Below are 24,688 nucleotides of genomic sequence, written 5' to 3'. Positions count from 1 at the left end.
AGGTAACTGTGTTTTCCCTGAACTATTCTATCCACCTTTTTAGAGAATACTTTACTTGCTTCTAATCAGCACCATGTCTTCTTTGAATTTCCCTTTAGTCTCTAAGTTTTCCCATCTAAAATCAATTCTTGATTATACTGAAGCAAAGATAAGCTAATGGCTTTCTATGTTTACCCCACCTGTCCTAAACCACAATTGTAAAAATCATTTTCCATTAACGCTCCAGATGGTCCATGCTGTTCGCTACATACTAGATTAGGTCACTGTTTAGGAAGGACTATCTGACCTAGTAATTTTTTAAAACTCTTGAGAAGTAACCAACCTCATATGCCACTATTTAAAATTCCAACCTCAAAAACATGATTTTATATATACCTGTATATAATTCAGATACCTTTTATCACAAAAGCTATTAGCAGAGGTGATATTTAGTCCATAAATATTACTTATAAACTAAAACTCTTTGGAAACATAGAATTCAGAATTTTTTATCAATAGAGTTATTAGAAAATGTTGTGTGTTTTCACGAGTAGTTACTGAAGATAAGAAAACATGAGATAATCATTTAGTTGAATAAATATTAAAGGATGTACAAAAGGAGCAATAAGAAAGAACTTTTACCTTCAATTTGCCATAAAGCAAACGCTTACATCTGTAGTGAAATCTCTACAATCCATAAATTTTTCATTGAACTGTCGGGCTGGATCGTACTTTTCTTGGCTAAGTCCAGATTGTGTTGTTTTCTGGAGAGGAAGAAGGCCCAAGGTAGGCATTAAGTGAGTGAGCACTAGGACTAGGAGACCAAGAGACTAGCCCTGAGATGCAACTACTCCCACTCTTTTCCTGTTTCCTCCCAACTTTCAAGTTTGTCCTCGAGTCACAGAAGTTTACAGCATGGAAACTGACCCTTCAGCCCAACTTATCCATATGCCAGCCCTCTTTCAGGCAGTGCATAACTTTAGAACATGGAACTTTACAGTGAAGTACAGGCCCTTCAGCGCTCAATGTTGCGCCGAACTGCAAAATTAACCTGATGCCTATCCAACCTACACCATTCCATTATTATCCATATGTATGTCCAATGCCCATTTAAAGGCCCTGAACATCGGCAAGTGTCTTACTGTTGCCGGCAGGCCATTCCACGCCCCTAATACTCTCTGAGTAAAGAAACTACCGCTAATATCTGTTATAAACCTCTCACCCCTCAATTTAAAGCTATGTCCCCTCATGTTAGCATTCGCCATCTTAAAGAAAAAGGCTTTCACTGTCTACCCTTTCTAACTCTCTCATTATCATATACATCATGATTAAGTCACCTTTCAAACTTCTTCTCTCCAACAAAACAGCCTTAGTTCCCTCAGCCTTTCCTTGTAAGACCTTCCTTCCATACCAGGCAGCACCCTCGTAAATCTCCTCTGAACCCTTTTCAAAGCTTCCACATCCTTCCCATAATGCGGTGACCAGAATTGCATGCAGTACTCCAGGTGCTTACCAGTGTCTTGTATAGCTGAAGCTGACCTCGTGGCTCCAAAACTCAATCCCCCTACAATAAATGCCAACACACCATATGCCTTCTTAACACCCTATCAACCTGAGTGGCAACTTTCAGGGATTTATGCACTTGGACACGGAGATCGCTCTGTTCATCTACATTGTCAAGAATTTTACTATTAGCCCAGTAGTCCACATACCTGTTACTTCTTCCGAAGTGAACTACCTCGCACTTTTCCGCATTAAACTCTATTTGCCACTTGTCAGCCCAGCTCTGCATCTTATCTATGTCCCTCTGTAACCTACAACATCCTTTTGAACTGTACACAATTCTGCCTACCTTAGTATCATCTGCAAAGTTACTAACCCATCCTTGTACGCCCACCTCCAGATCATTTATAACAATGACAAACAGCAGTGGCCCCAAAACAGATCCTGCCGGCATACAACTGGTAACTGAGCTCCAGGATGAACATTTCCCATCAACCACCACGCTCTGTCTTCTTTCAGCTAGCCAATTACTGATCCAAACCACTACATCACCTTCAATCCCGAAACTCCGTATTTTGTGCAATAGCCTACTGTGTGGCACCTTGTCAAACGCCTTACTGAAGTCCATGTACACCACATCAATCACCTTATCTTCATTCAAATGTTTTGTCACCTTCTCAAAGAACTCAATAATCCCTAATTAGATTATTCCTTTCCAGATGATTACAAATCCTATCTCTTATGACCTTTTCCAACACCTTACCCACAACTGAAGTAAGGCTCACTGGTCTTTAATTACCAGGGTTGTCCCCACTCCTCTTCTTAAACAAGGTAACAACATTTTCCATTATTCTGGCACAACTCCTGTCGACAATAATGACATGAAGATCAAAGACAAAGGCTCTGCAATCTTCTCCCTGGCTTCCGAAAGAATCCGAGGATAAATCCCATTCGGGTCTTATCTATTTTCAGATCTTTCAAAATTGCTAAAACCTCCTCTTTGTCGACCTCAATCCCATCTAATCTATTAGCCTGTATCTCTGTATTCTCACTAACATTGCCCTTTTCCAATGGGAATGCTGACGAAAAGCTTCTCATGTTCTCCCTGCTTCCTTTGCTAGTGAGTATGCGTCCTCTGGTTACCACTCCATTTGCCAAAGAAAACACTTTCTTCTCATTTACTCCATTTAAATTCACAAACAGGTGATAAATATTTGAGGTTGAATGAGTAAGATATAAAATAAAAGAAAATGCTGGCCTTAAGAAGTAAGAGATATGAGGATAATCAAAACTTTAACTCTTTGATTTTGGCAAGTAAGATTCCCTCAAATGTATTTTTGGCTTAGTCAATTACTAATTGCAGCTTATAAAATGGAAAAGGAAAACTGCTTCTGGCCTAACCTTGAGGTGTTAAGAGATGTTGATAAACTGTGAATAGTTACTTCTAAAAGGAGCAGGTAAGCGTAGGGAGAGTATTTCCTCCTTCCAAGAAATTCCAAAATAACTGTGACACATGAAAAAGTGCAAAAATGGATGTCCTTGAAATGGAGTTTGTGGCTGGTAATTATGTGGTGTTGGAATCTTTTTGGGTTAATGAGTCAATGCAGAGGGAGGAAGTATAAAAAGAAATAGATGCAATTAACTTTGAACATTAAACATTGATCACAATGTCGTATGAGAGATCCTCACCACTGCTCACTGTGTTGGGTGAGGTTAGCGAAAGTGGGGACTGCAGATGCTGGAGATTAGAGTCAAGATTAGAGTAGTGCTGGAAAAGCACAGCAGGTCAGGCAGCATCTGAGATGCAGGAAAATCAATGTATCAGGCAAAAGCCCTTCATCAGGAGGGACCCTCGGAGGTGGAGAGATAAATGGGAGCGGAGTGGGACTGGGGGGAAGGTAGCTGAGAGTGCAATAGGTGGATGGGGGGGCGGTTAAAGGTGATAGGTCGGAGAGGAGGGTGGAGTGGATGGGTGGGAAGGAAGATTGACAGGTAGGACAGTTCATGAGGATGGTGCTGAGCTTGGAACTGGGATAATGTGGGGAGAGGGGAATGAGGGATGAGGTTGTCTGCACAGTTGTTTACTGAACTGCTCTTTGATCTATATTAGTGTAAGGAACTTGGGCATAATTTAAACATTTACTGACAAAGCTGAGAAATGTTGTAAGTAGTGTTGACTTAAACAGACATAAGTAGGATGTAGATAGACTGGCAAAGTGGCAGATGAAATTTAATACAGAAAAGTGTTCTGTGATACAGTTTGTTTGGACAGATGACTGGATGCAACATGAATGAAGTAATGCAACTTAAAAGGGGTGCAAATCTTTGAAGGTGGCAGCACAAGTTTAAACAGTACAGGATTTTTAGCTTGATAAATAAATCAGTGAGTACAAAAGTCAGGAAGGTGTACTCAACAATCTTCATAAAACATATAGCTTGCGTCTGCTTTTAGTCAGTTCTAGGTATCATTTTGGAAAAAGGCCTTCGCGCACAGAGCCAAGTTTTGACAATTGTACCGGGTGTGGGAGTTTGGTAATATGGCAAGACTTGACAAATTAAATTGGTTTTCCTTACCAGGAGGCTAAAGTATAATTCAATACAGTGTTCAGACTAATGAAGAGAGTTGATAGGAGTAAATGAGAAGAAACTGTTTCCAATAATAGGTGGTGGGAAACCTGATTTAACTACATGGAGTTCAGTAAGGTGTTCGACAAGGTCCTGCATAGTAGACTGGTCAGCAAGGTTAGGTCACATGGAAATCAGGGAGAACTAGCGATTTGGATACAGAACTGGCTCAAAGGAAGGAGACAGAGAGTGGTGGTGGAAGGTTGCTTTTCAGACTGGAGGCCTGAAACCAGTGGAGTACCACAAGGATCGGTGCTGGGTTTACTGCTTTTTGCCATTTATATAAATGATTTGGATGTGAACATAGGTGGTATAGTTAGTAAGTTTGCAGATGACACCAAAATTGGAGGTGTAGTGGACAGCGAAGAGGGTTACCTTCGATTACAATGGGACCTTGATCAGATGAGCCAATATTCTGAGGAGTGGCAGATGGAGTTTAATTTAGATAAATGTGAGGTGCTACATTTTGGAAAGGCAAATTAGGGCAGGACTTATACATTTAATGGTAATGTCCTAGGGAGTGTTGCTGAACAAACTATTGGAGTGTAGGTTCATAGTTCTTTGAAAGTAGAATCGCAGGTAGATAGGATAGTGAAGAAGGCATTCGGTATGCGTGCCTTTAAAGGTCAGTGCATTGAGTGTAGGAGTTGGGAGATCATGCTGTGGCTGTATAGGACATTAGTTAGGCTACTTTTGGAATACTGCTTTTAATTCTGCTACAGGAAGAATGTTGTGAAACTTGAAAGGGTTCAGAAAAGATTTACAAGGATGTTACCAGGGTTGGAGGGTTTGAGTTATAGGAAGAGGCTGAATAGGCTGGAGCTGTTTTCCCTGGAGTGACCGTGGCTGAGGGGTGACCTGATAGAAGTTTATAAAATCATGAGGGGCATGGATAGGGTAAATAGACAAGGTCTTTTTCCCAAGGTACTTGAGTCCAAAACTGGAGAGCATAGGTTTAAGGTGGGAAGAGGAGATTTAAAATTAAAGGGCAACTTTTTCATGCAGAGGGTGGTATATGCATGGAATGAGCTGCCAGAGGAAGTGGTGGAAACTGGTACAATTACAGCATTTAAAAGGCATCTGGATGGGTATATGAATAGGAAGGGTTTAGAGGAACACAAGCTAAGTGCTGACAAATGGGACTAGATTAATTTCGGGATACCTGGTCAGCATGGATGAGTTGGACTGAAGGGTCTGTTTCCATGCTGTGCAGCTCTGTGACTTGATAATTGGGAAAAGATGAGATGAAATAAGGAAACCATTGGTCACACCGGGTGTTTTGATGATCTGAAGTGATGGTGGAAGCAAATTCAGTTGTAACTTTGAAAAGCAAACTGGATATCTGCAGGAAGTGGAAAAATGTGCAGGACTGTGGACAAAGAGTATGGAGAGCAGGACTAAAAGGAATACTACTTCAAAAAGGCAGCAGAAGCGTAATGGGATGGTTGGCCTCTTGCTGTACTATATCATTCTATGATTGGGATAAATTAGTTCTCTTTTTGGAATATATTCCTCGCTCCTCATAATCTCTAACCTTGTCCAAAGCTTTGATTCTGTTGAAAAGGATTTATAATGTATTCTTTTGTCTTACTTTTCAGAAACAGAACACTGATTTGTTTGACACCACCTACAAACTTGGTTCTCACAAATCTGAAGTTTTTCTGCTCCCCATCTGGATGCACCCTCTTTTAAGGTAAGGCGATAAGATTGAATGGTATGATCTAGAATGGGTTCTCACCATTGATCTGTATGATGTCAGTATAACTGTTCACATATCATAAACCAGATGAGTAATAAACATTAATAGTCATTGATTATTAATTACTGCACAACAATGGGGTATTTCCAGGTGATTATTTCTAATACATTTCAGCCTTGACTGTGACACTTGGTATAGTCCTTTGGGTGAATTGCCTGTAATCCTGTGAATGTAATTCCAGGTTCATGGACTTCAAGTGCTGGCCTTTAAATAAACTACACTTAGCAGGTGTCTCTGTTGATAGCCAGGAGGCACTTTTTACCAGAATGACTCTGAGAGGACCAGTGGGTCCATGAGAAATCTCTATCCTTATTTCCTCTAATTTTGCTGTCTATAATTTATTACTTTGGGGAGAAGATATTTTCTTGTGGACTGTGTCTCCCTCCTCTAAATTTCTCTTCATCTATCCCTTTAATAGTGTGTCCCCTTTGAAGGCTATGATAATATAATGTATAATATTACATATTTGCAACAACCATTACAAAAGGATGCCAGTATTATCTGACTGTTTCATACTATTGTTCACATTTGGGTGAGCCTTGACCAGAACATGTTGTCTTCATTAACACACTGACTGTTTTTCACAATCATTGGACACCATTTAACTTAAGAAGTAATGTAATGTTGAATTTTATTTTTCAACTTTGTATTAGGATGTTGCCAGGTTTGAAGGATTTGAGCTGCACGGAGAGGTTGAATAAGGCTGTTTTCCCTGGAGCGTCAGAAGCTGAGGGGTGACCTTATAGAGGTTTATAAAATCATGAGGGGCATGGATAGGATAAGTCAACAGTCTTTTCCCTGGGGTGAGGGAGTTCAGAACTAGAGGGCATATGTTTAAGGTGAGAGGAGAAAGAGACCTAAGGGGCAACTTTTTCATGCAGAGGGTGGTATGTGTATGGAATGAGCTGCCAGAGGAAGTGGTGGAGGCTGGTACAATTACATCATTTAAAAGGCATCTGGACGGGTACATGAATAGGAAGTATTTGGAGGGATATGGGCTGGGTGCTGGCAGGTGGGACTAGATTGGGTTGGGATATCTGGTCGGCATGGACGGGTTGGACCGAAGGGTCTGTTTCCATGCTGTACTTCTCTATGACTCTATGACTGTAATGTTTAACCTTTAACTTTATTTCTTTATTTTTCTACCTTATTCTAAGAAGGACTGTAATGTTTAACTTTTAACGTTATCTCTTTATTTTTCCACCTTGTATCTAAGATTTTGTACCTTGGTATTTGCATCTAAGATGGCACTGGGATTGGCGACCTTGTACGCTTTTCACTGTCCTCCTGTACGTCTGCATTTGAGTCCACATGACAATAAAATCCAATCTTGTCTGATCTGACAAGTTAGGTCAGTTAGATTGTCTTTCAAATGAATCTGGAAGGCCAGCCCTCCCTCTTGTGTCCTGCCGTTAAAGAACTGGGGGGGATATTTAACTCAGATTGTAATTCTCCTCATTTGATGTCGATGAAGCCCACATTGGATGATTTAGATATTTACTTGTACAGACAAAGGCCACTTAGGACTCCCCCTCAAGTGAATTGGGTGGTTTTTGAGTTCTTCTTTTTATTCTTTTATGGGATGTAGTGTTGCTGCCCATCTTTAGTGGTTAGTGAGCTTCCTTCTTGACTTGCTGTGATCTATTTGTAACGTAGACTCACTATAATGTGAGGGGGGGGAGTGATCTTCCAGGAATTTGACCAATTAGCACTAAGTCAGGATGGGGTGGACCTTGCAGGTGGTGATGTTCCCCTGTATCTGATGCCCTGTTCCTTCTAGATGGAAGTGGTCATGGGCTTGGAAGACATTGTCTCAGGAACATTGTTGAGTTTTTGCAGTGCATTTTGTGGATAGTACACACTGCTGCTTCTGAGTGTTGGTGGTGGAAGGAGTGGATGCTTATGGTTGTGGTGCCAATTAAGCAGACTGCTTTGTTCTGGATGGTGTCAAGCTTTTTGAGTGTTGTTGGAAGTGCACCCAGCCAGGCAAGAGGGCAGTATTCCATCACACTCTTGACTTGTGCCTTACGGATGATGACTAGGCTTTGGGGAGTCAGGTGGGGAATTACGTGCTGCAAGATTCCTAGCCTATGACCTGCTGTTGTAGCTACAGTATATATATGACTGTCCACTTCAGTTTCTAATCAGTGGAAACCCCAGGATATTGATTTCAGGGGATTCGGTGATGGTGATGGCATTGAATGTATGGTGATGGTTAAATTCTGTCTTTTTGGACACAGTCATTGCCTGGCATTTTTGTGGCCTGAATGTTACTTGTCACTTAGCAAAACCAAGCCTGGATATTGTCCAGATCCTGTTGCATTTGAACATGGACTGCTTCAGTATTTGAGGAGTTGTGAATGGTGCTGAACATTGCCAGTGAACATTCCCACTTCTGACCTTATGATGGGAGGAAAGGTCACTGATGAAGCAATGGGGAACTCTTGCAGAGATGTTCTGGAGTTGAGATGACTATCTTAGCCATGTATAAGTATAACCATAAACCCATAAGATTTAGGAGTAGAATTAGGCCCATTCGATCATGGCTGATTGAGTGACCCGAGCCATAATAAAATCCATTTGCCATATCTCAGCCACTGATCAATTATCTTGTACAAGAAGTAGCTTTTGTACAAAATGATTGCACGTAAATTACAACATTTTTGATTTGAAATTCTGTATCTTTATTGCAACATATAGACATACACCACTCTTTTTATTGAGGGTGAACACATTGCAGTTCACAATTTATTTTTTGCCACATCACCAACTGTAGCAATACACAAGAAGCAATGTAACAAAAACTAGGGAATTAAAAGTAATACTTTCCCACTCGCTCAGTAGTCCCAGTTTTTGAGATCACAATAATTCTGCTCGTTCCTTCGTATCTATCAGAGGTTTTAATCCTGGTGTCTGTGGTCATCATGGAATCAGTTCGTCAGGAATATCCACCATCCATACATCCTTGTGTCCTCTGGCTGGAATTGGCTCAAGCAGCCATCGCGGATTGGACAAAGTGGTGAGATACTTGTGCTCCAGTCCTCGAAGGACAGCCTGTCCCTCCAGCTTCCTCATTTCTTCAGGAGTTATGTCACTCAGGCATTGCCAGGTCTCTCCGATATCAACTAATCCTTTGGTAAACACACAGAGGGATTTTTGCTTTTAAAATGGTGGAGACACATTCATCGCTGTATAGAACCTGACGGTTCACAATGAGTGGCTGCCAGGGAGCAGGCATCACACGCAACAAAGGCCCATTCTCTTGGGCTGGCACTGTCCTTTTATCGGCAATAATTGTCAGGTGTTTATGTGACAGAATCTTCACAAAGGAACTTTAATATTCTCAAAGGAATTGGACAGCAACAATATCTGATTAAATTGCAAATTCCTCCCTCCCTCTGACTAAGCTCTGCTCACATTGTCCAAACCCTCGTCCCCTCCCCGACACCGGCTAAGAGGAGCAGGTGGGTTTCCACATTTCTGCAGTAAAGACAAACAAGTGTCACAGAGTGTGGTTAAACCTTCCTCCCTTACTCTTTCCTTCTTCCCTTTCACTCCCTGTTCACAGAATCAGAATCTTGTTACAACACAGGAGGTAATTCGCTCCATCATGCCTGTGCTGGCTCTCCAAATGAATGATTCACAAGTGCTGTTCTCCTGTCTTCCCCATGTAGCCCTGCAAATTCTTCCTTAGCAGATAACTAATTGCCTCTTGAGAGTCTCGATTGAAGTGGCCTGCACCATGTTCTTGGACAACACATTCCAGATCCCAACAACTCACTGCGTCCATCGGTTTCTCCTTTCACTCCATTGTTTTTTTTTCCAACTACACCAATAGGAACAGTTTCTCTCTATATACTCTGTCTGGACTCTTCATCATTTTGACCAACTCCATCACATCTGCTTTCACGTTATCCAAGGAAAACTTTCCTAATTTCTCCAATTCATCAGCATAAGTGAAGGTCCTAATTCCTAGAGCTATTCTTGTTAATAGTGTCACTGATCATACTGTGAAAACTAACAATACACAGTCCAGGGAGGCCCTGTTGAGCTAAACACACTCTCCTCCCGTCATTGCAAAAATGCTGAAATGGCCGAGTGCTCTGTATCTGTGTTAATACCAGCGGACAAATCCTTTGCTTTCATTACAATCATCAGTTTAAACAATCTGATGATGTACACCAATGACTCACAGTTACTCTGAATAATGTTAAATATGTCAAAGAATGGCACTGAGTCACGAGGTACAGGAAATTCTCAACAACTTGCAATGGTACAGAGCTTCTCATGCAGTAAAATGACCCAAGGTGCTTCAGGGAAATATAATGACCAAAGAGGCAAAGGTGAAGGTAATTGCAACAAAAACCTAAATCGTTGGAGATGAGTAAATGGAGCAGTTTCGGAAGGCCATTCCTAAGCTTGGATCCCAGATAATTGAAAACACAGCCATTATTGGTGTAGCGAAGTGAGCAGAAGAGTCATTTAAAAGAGCACAGGGATGGTTGAAAACAGTTACAGAGACAGGATGAGGTAAAACAATAAAGCTATTTAAACATGAGATTGGGGATTTTAAATTTCCCCTTGTGGGGGACTAAAGGCCACTACTGTAGAAAATGCAGGCAAATTGGGCGTGTGGGACCACTCTTGAGACAGGGCAGAACTTCTGGGGGTGAGCTGAAGATTACATGATTGAAGGATAGGAGGCCAAACAGGAGAACACTGGATGTAGAGGTGACGTTTGCATGGATAAAATCACATGTTTAATCCCTAATGTGATAGTCGGTGATAGACACAACAGGTTAATGGTTGGTTAGACATTGTCCAGGACTATACTTTTCTAGTCAGAGTTTTATTTTAACTTAGAAATCACTAAATACCAACACACTGTTGGCACTCCCCACACTGCGCCCTAATCCATTTGGTCTCAGGTATCCCTGCCTGATCCTATGACACAATAACAGAAGGCCTCAGCTGAGACAGGGGGAGATGTGAGCCAATTGGCCTCAGCACTGCCAGGTCTGAAGGAATTGTCACTTCAATGAGAGACAGGCCACTAGCAAATGCAGAACACAGCTCCAGCCTGACATCTCACTTACAGACTGGAGTATGGGAAGAAAATCCTATTCATCCTTGAGAAATATATATTATTACCAACAATTTAGTATCTCGAACATTTTGATGTGTGCAAATTACCATTTGTATTTCTGACATTATCACAGTGACTACATGTAAAAATACCCTATTTGTTGTGAAGTGCTTTTGGATCTTCTGAAGGGGTTGTGGAAGGTGTCATATAAGTACAAGTCTTATTTTTCTCTTAACCTAGTGCCTAATCAAGGCAAGTATGATTGTGGAAAGTTATGTTTGAAAAAGGCAAAGCATAAAGTAGTTGGCAAAAATTAGAATAATTCTAAAACAGTTTGTAGCTCAAACACTATCTAATTTATGAGCTGCACGACAATTTAAATTAACATTTCTTAATTTTGGTGCAAGAAAGTGTGGTACAATATCTGATTTGTTGGCTGGTTCTTACCATTTGTGAGAAGAATATTTCTTCATCTCCTTGCCCCATCTCAGTCGTGTGGGCACTACATTACAGGAAGGAGGTGAATGTATTGGAGTAAAGTACAAGAACAATTTACAAGAATGGTTCCATGTATGAGAAACTTTAAGTATGAAGACAGAGTGAAGAAGTTGGGATGGTTCTCCCAGGAGAGAAGGTGGCTCAGAGAGTTGACTGACGCTTTTAAAATCATGAGCAGGCTGGATTGAGTAGTTTGGGAAAATTTGTTCCTGCTCATAAAAAAAAGAACAAGAATGAGAGGGAATAGATTTAAAGTGACAAGCAAAAGAGGCAAAGGTGATGCGAGAATATAACTTTTTCTCATCAGGAGTTACTACAGATGGAATGCACCGCATGGAAATTTGGTGGAGGCAGGTACAGTTGAGGGAGCTATGGTTGGCTATTTGGACAGTAAGGAGGAGAAAGTGAGGTCTGCAGATGCTGGAGATCAGAGCTGAAAATGTGTTGCTGGAAAAGCACAGCAGGTCAGGCAGCATCTAAGGAACAGGAAATTCGACGTTTCGGGCATAAGCCCTTCATCAGGAATGAGGAGGGCATGCCAAGCAGGCTAAGATAAAAAGGTAGGGAGGAGGGACTTGGGGGAGGGGCGATGGGAATGCGATAGGTGGAAGGAGGTTAAGGTGAGGGTGATAGGCCGGAGAGGGGGTGGGGGACAGAGAGGTCAGGAAGAAGATTGCAGGTCAAGAAGGTGGTGCTGAGTTCAGAGGGTTGGGACTGAGATAAGGTGGGGGGAGGGGAACTGAGGAAGCTGGACAAGTTTGCATTCATCCCTTGTGGTTGGATGGAACCATTCTTGTAAATTGTTCTTGTACCCAAGCCCCTTGAACCTGCATAGTTCCATGTATGAGGACAGTATTTGGACAGTAATCATGTGTATGGATATGGGGAAAAGGCAGAAGATTGGCACCAGGTCATTGAGTAAGTTCAGGTACGATGTGCAGAATAGCCTCCTTCTGCACTGTAACAGTTCTGTAATTCTGTAAATGCCAGAGGGCATGCAAGTGTGAGATGAGAAGGTGGTATTGAGTTTGGAGTCTGCTCGGGGCACATTTTATACAACCGTTCCACGTTTTCAGATGAAGCAGAATTGAGACAATTCTCTCGTCTTACCGACAATTACTCCCCTGCCAAACTTCTCCCCTTCAGCCAGGAGGCTTTGTATTTGGGACTCGCTCATTTGCAGTCCGTGAGTGAGGATCTCTCTCCATTCCAGATCCTCCCAATCCTTGTGAGCTATGTGAATAGCCAGGGTGCAGTCCTGCAGCTCAGCCAGCAGAGGTCTCCAACGGGTCTCCACTGTCTTCACACTGTTCAATATCAGGCCTGCATAAGGCTGGCGGAATGAGAGACAGCCAACTCGCATTGACAACCTATTAACCCCTTCAAAACAATAAAGGGCCAACTACGGTAAACCTATTCCAGACCGGGATCTGTAAGAAAAGAAATAAACAAGTATCCCCAGTCATAATGTTGTTGACCTCAAATTTTTAAATTAAGAAAACTTTACCTTGATTCGTTACTTTTTCAGATTTGAGATAGAAATGCCTACTTTCATAAATTGACAGTGTACATTTACTTTGGACTCTAGATAGCAGCTATTATCGTCTGACATAACAAGGAAGACAGTGGCGTGGGGGTAATGTCATTGGATTATAAACCAAAGGCCCATCCTAATTCCCAAGAACGTGGGGTTTGAATTCCACCACAGAAGTGGGTCGAATTTGAATTCACTTAATTAATATACTGAACTGAGTCATAAAGATACCTAGAAATTGAAACCTAATCCCAGTAATTGTGCTATTACCTATTGCCCATAGCTCGGTAGGTCTGGTCTGGTAAGCTAAGCAGACTCAGACCTGGTCAGTATCAGCTAGCTCAACTGATAAACTGAGAGATCTTTAATCTCAAGATTGGGGGTTTGAGCCCCAGCTTACATGCTGTTGTTTGCTGTAGTCAAAAGCACTGGATTAAGGTTCCAGTGTCTTTAGGGCGTATTGGGTGGCATGGTGGCACAGTGGTTAGCACTGCTGCCTCACAGCGCCAGAGACCCAGGTTCAATTCCTGCCTCAGGCGACTGTGTGGATTTTGCACATTTCTCCCCGTGTCTGCATGGGTTTCCTCCGGGTACTCCGGTTTCCTCCCACAACCCAAAAATGTGCAGGTTAGGCGAATTGCCTGTAGTGTTAGGTGAAGAGGTAAATGTAGGGGAATGGGTCTGGGTGGGTTGCGCTTCGGCGGGTCGGTGTGGACTTGTTGGGCCGAAGGGCCTATTTCCACACTGTAAGTAATCTAATCTAAAATCAGGTGATGTCCTTACCTCTAAGCCAGGCAGACTGAGGTCAAGTCTGAACAGGTTAATTAGGAAATATGTATCAGGAAATTATTGTCATAAAACCCCATCTTGTTCAGGGGAGGAAAATTGCCATCACCCATACCTGGTCTGCTCTGCATGTGACTCCAAACCCACAACAATGTGGTTGACTTCTCTCTGAAATGGCCACTGAGTTCAGGGGCAATTCGGCATAGACCACAAATGCTGGCCTGGTCAGCAACGTCCAGATCCTAAGAAAGAGTAAAATAATCACAATTTATTATACTTCAAATTAAAGTTAATTTTTAATTTATGATTTGTCCTTTGTTCACAAATCATTTTTCAATTCATTTATCCTGTCAATGTGTTCCTCGCCCCTCATTGAAAACCATTCAAATTTAAATTTAATTAATAAATCTGGAATTAAGAGCAATTGTAGTGACTGGAAAAGCATTATTGTAAATAACTCATCTGGTTCACTATTGTTCCTTTAGACGTAGGAAATCTGTCGTTACCTGCAAAGACCATTCAGCCCCTTGAACCTAGGCAAAAGTGAGTAGGTACATACCACAAAACCATCTGACCCTCGATAGGGGAAGTAAATTCACCTCAGACTATAGAGCGATAACTAACTCCCCCTCCTCAAACTGGTGAAACTGGTTTTCAAAACTGTTTTCACAGTTAGATTTTGTTATTCTGATATTCACAGCCATTCATAAATTGCAATAATATTGTTTTCTCTCAGTTGGCTGTGTGACTTTGGAACTCTGCTTCTGAAAGTGGTAGAGATGAGGGGTCATTGAATATTTTTAAGACACAGATGGGTTCTGAAGAAGAGCCATACTGGGCTCGAAATGCTAACTCTGTTTCTTTCTCTATAGATGCTGCCAAACCTGCAAAGTTTCTCCAGCAATCCCTCCCTGTGTTTGCTGTGATAGATTCTTGTAAGGTAGGGAAACCAAGGACTGTCATGGGTAGATGGGGATGTGGAATAAGATCAGCGATAGATTCTTGTAAGGTAGGGAAACCAAGGACTGTCATGGGTAGATGGGAATGTGGAATAAGATCAGCCACAATTTTATTGAATAACTCCAAAGGGTCTGTTTCCATGCTGTACATTTCTATGACTCTATGACTGAGCAGGTTCAAGAGGCTTGGGTCAGGGTGGTGCTGAAAAAGCACAGCAGGTCAGGCAGCATCCAAGGAGCAGGAAAATTGATGTTTCGGGCAAAAGCCCTTCATCAAGAATGGCTTTTGCCCGAAATGTCAATTTTCCTGCTCCTTGGATGCTGCCTGACCTGCTGTGCTTTTCCAGCACCACTCTGATCTAAACTCTGGTTTCCAGCACCTGCAGTCCTCACTTTTGCCTAGGTTCAAGGGGCTGAATGGTCTTTGCAGGTAACGACAGATTTCCTTCGTCTAAAGGAACATTAGTGAACCAGATGAGTTATTTACAGTAATGCTTTTCCAGTCACTACAATTGCTTTTAATTCCAGATTTATTAATTGAATTTAAATTTCACCATCTGCCATGATAGGATTCAAACCGACATCTCTGGAGTCTGAGAATATTAAAATCAAAGCAGGGCTGGACAGGAAGCCAAAATCGGTCTGTAATCTGAAATAAGAACAGAAGGTGTTGGAGATACTCTGCTCCTTCTGGCAGCAGCCATGAAGAAGGACAGAGTTAATGTTTCCATGAGACCATCAACTGTAGGAGCAGACGTAGGACATTCAGCCCAATGAGTCCACTCTGCCCTTCAATGAGATTGTCTAATATGATGGTCATCAACTCCATTTTCCTGCCCTTTCCCTATAAACCTCGATTCCCTTACTGGTTGGAAATCTGTCCATTTCAGCCTTGCTGAGAAGTGGCAGATGGAGTTTAATTCAGATAAATGTGAGGTGTTGCATTTTGGGAAAGCAAATCTTAGCAGGACTTATACACTTAATGGTAAGGTCCTAGGGAGTGTTGCTGAACAAAGAGACCTTGGAGTGCAGGTTCATAGCTCCTTGAAAGTGGAGTCGCAGGTAGATAGGATAGTGAAGAAGACGTTTGGTATGCTTTCCTTTATTGGTCAGAGTATTGAGTACAGGAGTTGGGAGGTCATGTTGCAGCTGTACTGAACATTGATTAGGCCACTGTTGGAATATTGCGTGCAATTCTGGTCTCCTTCCTATCGGAAAGATGTTGTGAAACTTGAAAGGGTTCAGAAATTATTTACAAGGATGTTGCCAGGGTTGAAGGATCTGAGCTGTACTGAGAAGTTGAACAGGCTGGGGCTGTTTTCCCTGAGTGTTGGAGGCTGAGGGATGACCTTATAGAGGTTTACAAAATTATGAGGGGCATGGTTAAGATAAATAGACAAAGTCTCTTCCCTGGGATGGGGGAGTCCAGAACTAGAGGGCATAGGTTTAGGGTGAGAGGGGAAAGATATAAAAGAGACCTAAGGGGCAACTTTTTCCATGCAGAGGGTGATACGTGTACGGAATGAGCTGCCAGAGGATGTGGTGGAGGCTGGTACAATTGCAACATTTACAAAGCATCTGGATGGGTATATAAATAGGAAGGGTTTGGAGTGATATAGGCTGGGTGCTGGCAGGTGGGACTAGATTGGGTTGGGATATCTGGCCGGCATGGATGAGTTGGACTGATGGGTCTGTTTCCTTGCTGTACATCTCTATGACTCTATTACCTGGTCTGAACAGTTCTCTGTGGTAAAGAATTCTACACATTCACGCCCCTCTGAGAGAAGAAATTCTTTGTCATCTCTGTCTTAGATGATGCCCTCTAGTCCTCGACTCTCCCACTAGGGGAGACAACCTCTCCAAATCCACCCCTTCGAGTTCCCTGTTGTATGCTTCAATAGGGTTGCCTCTCATTCTTCTATATTCCAAAATGTACAAGTTCAAATAATTTAAATTCCACCAGCTGCCATGGGATGTGAACCTGTGGATCCAGAGCATTAATCTGGGCTGTTGGATTACTAGTCCAATGATGTTGCATGGAAGCATAGAAAAGAGGAATAGGCCATTTGGCCCTTCGAACCTCCTTCAGCATTCAATGTACTCACGATGATCATCCAACTCAGTCTACTGTTCCTGCTTTTGCCCCATACCCAATGATCTCTTTAGCCCTAAGAACTATATCTAACAACTTCCTGAAACAATCTAATGTTTTGGTCTCAGCAATGTTCCATGGTACAAAATTCCACAGACTCACCACTCGCTGGGTGAGGTGATTTCTCCTCATCTCTGTCCTAAATGATTTACCCTGTTTCCTTTGACTGTGAACCTTGGTCCCGAATTCCCCAGTAATCAGGAACATCCTTCCTGCATTTCGTTAAAAATCACACAACACCAGGTTATAGTCCAACAGGTTTAATTTTAAGGCACAACTGTGTCCTCCACAATCACCTGATGAAGGAGCGTCGCTCCGAAAGCTAGTGCTTTCAATTAAACCTGTTGGACTATAATCTGGTGTTGTGTGATTTTTAACTTTATACACTCCAGTCCAACACCGGCATCTTTAAATCTTTCCTGCATTTACCCAGTCTAGTCATCATTAACTGCGTTGACCCTTTTATCATCAAGTCATTTCAAATCAGATATGAGCCTAACATTCTGATGTAGCAAGTGGTTGGTAAATGGGAGTCAATGTGATTGACGAGACAGAGCTGTGGATGAACTGAGCTCAAGTTTACAAAGGAAAAGAGAGAATGACCGCTTAACTACAGTCGAGGCTGGAGTTAATAACACCAGCTACTGTATTTTCCATAAAATTTAAAACAGTGTCATAAAACAGAAAGTTAAAAATCACACAACATCAGGTTATATTCCAACAGGTTAATTGGAAGCACACTAGCTTTCGGAGCGACGCTCCTTCATCAGGTGGATGTGGAAGGTGGTAGCCCTCCACAATCACCTGATGAAGGAGCGTCGCTCCGAAAGCTAGTGCTTCCAATTAAACCTGTTGGACTATAACCTGGTGTTGTGTGATTTTTAACTTTGTACACCAGTCCAACACCGGCATCTCCGAATGAAACAGAAAGCTCTGATTTCAACTGCACATATCATACTAAATTAGAAATGGTGTTAAGACATTATTGCAGATCAGCTACTGGATAATACAGAGGTTTAGGGGACAATTCCTGGTCAGTGCAAATTACTCTGTGCAGGCCACAAGTAGACTTATCCCTGGATTATTTACAAGAGATATTTAATAAGGAAGAAGTGAATTTCAGGCTGACCTTAGAAGACAGGGGCTGCAGAACAGTCCTCTGTGTGTGACTATATTGGGTAGGAAAGAAGATTCACAGGTCAGTGAATGTATCTTCATTGAAAAATTAACACACAGACACTAACCTTCACAACTCACTGCAGCCTGGGAACCTCAACAGGAAGCACCAGCCCAAACCAATTCATCATGCTCACAGCAATGCACAGGCCTAACCAATTGATGACATAAATGCTCATGGGGCCACTGTCAGTGTAAAGAATACATGAAAATTTGGAGTAACAAACAGGCTGTTTCGCCCTCGCTTTTTTCGTTTCACTCAACACGGCCTGTGTGTTATAAATAAAGGCCAAACATTGGATGCTGGAAAACTGAAATAAGAACAGCAGGTGTTAGAAAACACTCTCCTACCTCTGGCAGCATCTGTGAAGAGGGAAACAGAGTTAACATTTCAAGTTGAATCTGAACAGAACCTTCTGTACAAAGTGTTCTTTAGATCTGGTGAATCTTTATTGGAGAGTAAAACAAATGTAGACAGCAGTATCCAAGTTTTTAAAAATGTATTCATTCTTGGAATATGAGTCCCGCTGGTGACATTTCTAATTTATTACTTATTATGCATCTGTATTTCTCCTTTAGAAGGTTATGGTGTCCAGTGTGTACATTCACTTTGGAATAATCTGAAATGAGGTGAAGTGTAAATCTGGGCTAGCCAGTCTGTTCCTGAGTGTCTGAGAGATTCTTAAAATGCAATTTGGATGATTGTGGCTTCACTTTTAAAGTATTTCTGCCAGCCCAGTAATTGATTGATTGATTGACGGATTTTTCTTGTTCATAAATAAGAAAAGGTCAGATACTGAATAATGCTCAGTACTGTACTTTAGCATTGTAAATGGAGCCATTATGGGGAAAACTCAGTGTGGAGCAACTGCAGACCCATGGCTAAAGAAGGGCTCTAATTTGGAACTTTTAACTGTATTTCTCATTTGCTGCTTTACATTGAGAAGAACTGTAATGTTGAACGTTTGACATATTTCTTTAGTTTTATACTTTTTAAACTAAGACTTTGTACCGAGGCACCATGTACACAATATGGCGCTGTGAATTACAACATTGTATATATTTCACTGTAACCCTGTATCCCTATAGTTGAGTACATGTGATAATAGAACCTAATTCTAAGTATGCAGCTGGACTCGTACACCAGAGAGTCAGGAAGAACTGGAAAGCGCCTTTTACTCCCTCAGAATGTTCCATGACCAAGCGCGTGTCTTTGTGAATGTTTGTAATGTGAGGAAGCATAACTGCCAACGTGTGCACAGCAAAAGGGGCAGCACGGTGGCTCAGTGGTTAGCACTGCTGCCTCACAGCACCAGGGACCTGGGTTCAATTCCAAGCGTCGGAGGCTGAGGGGTGACCTTATAGAAGTTTACACAATTATGAGGGGCATGGATAGGATAAATAAGCAAAGTCTTTTCCCTGGGGTCTGGGAGTCCAGAACTAGAGGGCATAGGCTTAGGGTGAGAGGGGAAAGATATAAAAGAGACCTAAGGGGGCAACCTTTTCATGCAGAGGGTGGTATGTGTATGGAATGAGCTGCCAGAGGATATGGTGGAGGCTGGTACAATTGCAACATTTAAAAGGCATTTGGATGGGTATATGAATAGGAAGGGTTTGGAGGTATATGGGCCGGGTGCTGGCAGGTGGGACGAGATTGGGTTGGGATATCTGGTCAGCATGGACGGGTTGGACTGAAGGGTCTGTTTCTATGCTGTACATCTCTATGCCTCTATAACTGTCTGTGTGGAGTTTGCACATTCTCCCCGTGTCTGCATGGGTTTCCTCCGGGTGTCCCGGTTTCCTCCCACAGTCCAAAGATGTGCAGGTCAGGTGAATTAGCCATGCTAAATTGCCCATAGTGTTAGGTGTATCAATCAGGGGTAAATATACGGGAATGTGTCTGAGCGGGTTGCTCTTCGGAGGGTCGGTGTGGACTTGTTGGGCCGAAGGGCCTGTTTCCACACTGTAGGGAATCTAATCCCACAAACACTAATCTGTTCAATGGCCAGATAATTCTTCGTTTCAGTGACTTTGATGAATGACTCAGCATGGGCCAGGATGCCAGGGAGACTCTCATGCTTGGTTTTGAATAGCGCTGCGGATTTTCTATACACACCTAAAACAGACAAATAGAACCTTGATTCACTGGCCCATATTTTAATGTAGTAATGGCTGTAGCTTTTGGGTGCAGAGAATAATGTGGAAATTCAGAAGGTTATGTCAATAATTCTGTGCCCCTTGAAAGGCTGCAGTGTTGAGGCGCTTCAGACTGCAATCATTACAATGTTCTGAGCTAGTACGAACTCTACGCTGTTTGTGTCTCCGTAAAAATCCCCTGAAAAGTTTGCATCTTGTGGAAAGATGTTCAGCTGGGTTTCTAACAGCATGCAAACTTCTTACTTGTTGCTAGGCAGCTTCATTGCACCAGTGGGACTAATTCCAGGTTTTTGAAACAACATTTTTCTTCACATAGTGACATAAAAGTACATATATTTTAAATTATTTAAGTTTATTCATTGATATTTAAGCTTCACTTTAGTTCAATCATAATATTTTTTGTCACCTGAGAATTTAATTGAAGTCTGTGAGAATAAGTCAATGTGATTGGTTTACAGGATTGTTTCAGCACACAGGGAGGTCATTTAGCCCATCGCGTCTGGACAACCTTCTGAACATTTTGACTTTTTAGATTAGAATAGATTAGCTACAGTGTAGAAACAGGCCATTCAGCCCAACAAGTCCATACTGACCCTCTGATGAGTAACCCATCCAGACCTATTTCCCTTTTGACTAATGCACCTAACCCTATGGACAATTTAATTTCTCTTAAGTTTTCTTGCTGTATCTTAAACTTGCTACCTTAATTTCCCCCTGAGCCCAAGCAGCAAATATCACAATTGATTTCCACTAAAGCTGAGGCCAAAACACTGCAGTGATGAGTAGAGGCCATTTTTATTTGGGACCTGTAAGGAGTTCTTTGAGATTAAAGGGATTATACATTTACCATGTATTTAACAAGCTTTAAATTTGTAAACAGATAGGTTTGTACTATTTTAATCATCATATATTTTGGTTAATAGACTTTTATTTTACTGTTAAAACCAACTCTGCAATATTGTGTGTTTTTAGCCCAGAGAAAGAGGCCACCTTGTTAAAACCAACATTAAACAAAATATGATTTGTCAAGCCAGATTTCAATCTGTCATTGGACTTGTCCAGTATTTATATCCATTGGGATCATACCAATTAATATTTTGATGGAGGCAGGAAGTTGGTAGTAATCTGCTATTCCTTCTTCGCTCCTAAGTATATTCCCTTCCGCCTCTGGGAGCACAAGATCCTGTATTTAGCTGCCATCCAGTGTTGGGAATTACCTTGGGAGGTGTCCGTTATCTGATAATTCATTTAGAGTTGAATAGTCTGGTAAAACTGATGTACATAAACTTAAGCGAAGATTGATTGATGAACTGCAGGCTTGAGATTTAATGTAGCCCAAAGAGCTGCTGCACTCTAAGGAGAAAAATAGAAAGGAATTGGCGCATATCATTCACCACCAACCCCACTCTTAATACTTGGTACTACCATGCTCCTGTTTAGTTTTGGAGCAGCATCTCCTACACCACTGGCACTGATGGACTTTATAGACCTGTTGTCTGGGATGATTGTTCATAGAATCCCTACAGTGTGGAAACAGGCCATTCAGCCCATCAAGTCCAAACTGACCCTCCAAAACACATCCTACCTACACCCACTCCTCTTACCTCTTCATTTCACATGGCTAATCTACCTCGCCTGTTCATATGTGGACTGTGCGAAGGAAACCCAGAACTCCCCCACCCAGACACGGGGAGAATGTGCAAACTTCACACAGACAGTTGCTCAAGGCTGGAATCGAACCCAGGTCCCTGGCGCTGTGAGGCAGCAGTGAGTCATCATGACACCACTATTAAGGCCACAGGCTAGTTGGATCTGTTAGATGAGCTGGAGATTTGAAGGTGGAGAGCAATGTAGCAAGATAGATCATACACAATATTGAAGAAGTCATGTCTTGGGGTAAGGAGGGCACACCTGAAGATACCACTTCTGTAGAAGAGAGGCACAAGCAACAAGCGTTGATGGTGCTGCCTTGATAGTGGATATATGTGATATTTTAAACAGGAATAGGAAGTAAATTGCAAAACAATTCCGTTATTGATGGATTCAACATATGAACATAAGAAATAGGAACATTGTAGGCCATTTGGCCCATCGAGCCTGTGCTAGCATTCAATAAGATCGTGGCTAATCTTCTAAATCGACTTCAAAGTTCAGCACAGCCTGATGGTTGTAAAGTTTCTCTGTAAAATGATCTTGGCATAGGCTCAATCTGGTGGCGATTGGGTGTGAAGGGCTAGAATATAAAAATTCCTATCATTTGTCAGTAGTAGACAATAAATTAATAGGCTTTCTTAAAGAGGCCACAAGAATTCACAAGGGAAAATGTTCTGCCAGATTGAAACAAAGGATTGTTAAGGTGACATAGCATCTGACTGAGCACAGATTGAACCTTGCAATGGGACAGCGTAGGATTTGCAGGACTGGCTAATCAGGAACACAACCTTTTGGAAATGATCCCAATAAAGTTCTAACCAGCCACTAATTTTTTTTAATACGTTTCACCTTTCTTTGCATAACATTAACCTGAACATGAGAACATGAAATATGAATCAAGGACAACAAAATAACATTTATCCCAATGCAAGTAATAAATGTTTTGTTGATAGTTTCAGTTTCAGTTCATCAATATATGGTTTAATCTTGTGGAGAAGTAATCCTTTGGTTTTCCAATACATAAATTAGAAAGGAAGTTGGTCTGCAATTGTAGAGTGCATTATTGGGCACGAATGAGGTTTCATGTTGTGTATTTGAAGTGGGTTCTCTTGAAAAAAAAAAGGCAAATTATGATTGTATCTGTAACACATCCTCTAATGCCATTTTATTTTTCTGACTTTTAAATTCGAATGGTCACAGTAGGACAGTGTTTTGGGAACTGCTGTAGGTAGGGGACAGCATGGTGACTCAGTGGTTAGCGCTGCTGCCTCACAGCGCCAAGGACCCAGGTTTGATTCCAGCCTTGGGTGACTGTGTGTGGAGTTTGCACGTTCTCCCTGTGTCTGCGTGGGTTCCCTCCGGGTGCTCTAACATTAGGTGAATAGGCCATGCTGAATTGTCCAGGGGTTTGTAGGTTGGGTGCATTAGTCAGGGATAAATGTAGGATAATGGGGTTGGGTCTGGGTGGGTTAATGGAATGGGTCTGGGTGGGTTACTCTTTGGAGGGTTGGTGTGCACCCCTGAAGGGCCTGTTTCCACACTTTAGGATTCTATGATTCTAGGAGTGGGCACAATGGGATTAATGTGCTGCGTCCAGTTGCCGACACTGTGCACATCCTTAAGGATCAGCTGGATTGGTGCCGTGTGTTGAGCTAGAATGAAGCTAAATGTCTCTGGTACATAAAAGGGAATTTTTGAGGGGGCATCCCACTGAGTTGTGCAAAACATTCACTGTTGCATATGAGGCAAAACTGGATTGTTACTTCAAAGTAAATCACAAAGAGCTTGACCAAAGGACATAAATTCAAAATGGCAATAGCGCCAACTTGATTCTTTCCACATTCCACGTTTGAAATAGGCAAAGTGGTAGAGGTTAAAACATCGAGGATATTCAGAGTGCAATTGGAAGCAAAGTTGGGACAATTTGAGTGTGTGGTGTATGTGTACCTCTATCTTTCTCTGGGTTAGAGAAGTTAGAGAACTGCAGTTGAAGCTGGGGTTGCATTATAATACAATAGCAAATGAATCCACTTTTCCTTTTATATGTTAGCATCAGCATTTGCAAATAGTGGTATTCGTCCAGAGACAATGGAATACCAGACAGATGTGAATCGATGCCTCATAACAATAACTCAATTTCTCTGTCCACAGCTGCTGCCTGACCTGCTGAGTGTTTTCAGCGTCTTCTCTTGCTCCTTCAGATTTCAGCATCCAAAGTGTTTGCTTCTCTGTCACGAAAGGAACCATGAACAACACTACATCCAGAAGAAGAACATAAAGTGTACCATAGTGAGACTGTGTCAACTAAAGGGAGATGGTAAGGCTAAGGCTAAGGCCAAGGTAGCTGGTGGGTGAGGTCTGTATTTCAATTGTGAGGTCCAGGGGAGATATGATGTAGACGCCAATTTCTAATTGGTAGGGGGGAGTGTAAAAATAAGCCTAAATTTGAATCAACTCTGAATGCACTTCAATATCACTGTATAACTATCCAAAACAAACCAGATAACTTTTCCAAGACTGAGAACCTTGAGGTTATTTGTAGCAGAATATTACTAAAAGTACTTGCTGTTATATAAAATAAACTCAAAGTCTATCAGTTTAGGGATCTAGACAGGGTATTTCCCCTTGTGGGAGAATCTAGGATCAGAGGGCATCATCTCAGAATAAGGGGCTGCATATTTGAGACAGAGTTGAGAGGGATTTTCTTCTCTCGGAGGCAATTCTTTACTGCAGAGGCCATTTGAGGCTGTGACCTCACAGATACTCAAGGCTATATAGACAGCTTTTACATCAGTCAGGGAATCAAGGTAATGCGGAAAAG

General features: G+C 41.9%; 1 protein-coding gene across 2 annotated transcripts; it reads right to left on the bottom strand.

Annotated features, from left to right (window-relative positions):
* Positions 1–8,526: 8,526 nt before the first annotated feature.
* On the bottom strand, positions 8,527–18,187 carry zgc:110222 (uncharacterized protein LOC550336 homolog). Of its 2 annotated transcripts, none has more exons than XM_060832032.1 (4): positions 18,126–18,187; positions 13,886–14,012; positions 12,561–12,880; positions 8,527–8,997 (listed from the first exon to the last, which is right to left on the bottom strand). In XM_060832032.1, the coding sequence occupies exons 3-4, from the start codon at positions 12,811–12,813 to the stop codon at positions 8,789–8,791; spliced, it is 462 nt and encodes a 153-aa protein (XP_060688015.1). In that variant the 5' UTR covers positions 12,814–12,880; positions 13,886–14,012; positions 18,126–18,187; the 3' UTR covers positions 8,527–8,788. The 2 variants fall into 2 exon arrangements, with proteins under 2 accessions (XP_060688015.1, XP_060688014.1); XM_060832031.1 differs by lacking the exon at positions 18,126–18,187 and adding an exon at positions 18,011–18,104.
* Between the last annotated feature and the right edge of the window lie 6,501 nt (positions 18,188–24,688).

This window comes from Hemiscyllium ocellatum, chromosome 11 (genome assembly GCF_020745735.1).
Source record: "Hemiscyllium ocellatum isolate sHemOce1 chromosome 11, sHemOce1.pat.X.cur, whole genome shotgun sequence".
NCBI lineage: Eukaryota > Metazoa > Chordata > Chondrichthyes > Orectolobiformes > Hemiscylliidae > Hemiscyllium > Hemiscyllium ocellatum.
Note: the sequence above shows the minus strand (reverse complement) of the source record. Positions and strands in the feature narration are given on the sequence as shown.

What these genes read in the sequence shown, in the direction of transcription:
- zgc:110222 (XM_060832032.1), bottom strand. Translation starts at nt 12,813, where the DNA reads ATGCGAGTTGGCTGTCTCTCATTCCGCCAGCCTTATGCAGGCCTGATA. An exon ending in TGGCAGGGGAGTAATTGTCG is followed by an intron (nt 8,998 to 12,560) that starts GTAAGACGAGAG and finishes TGTTTACCAAAG; the next exon opens with GATTAGTTGATATCGGAGAG.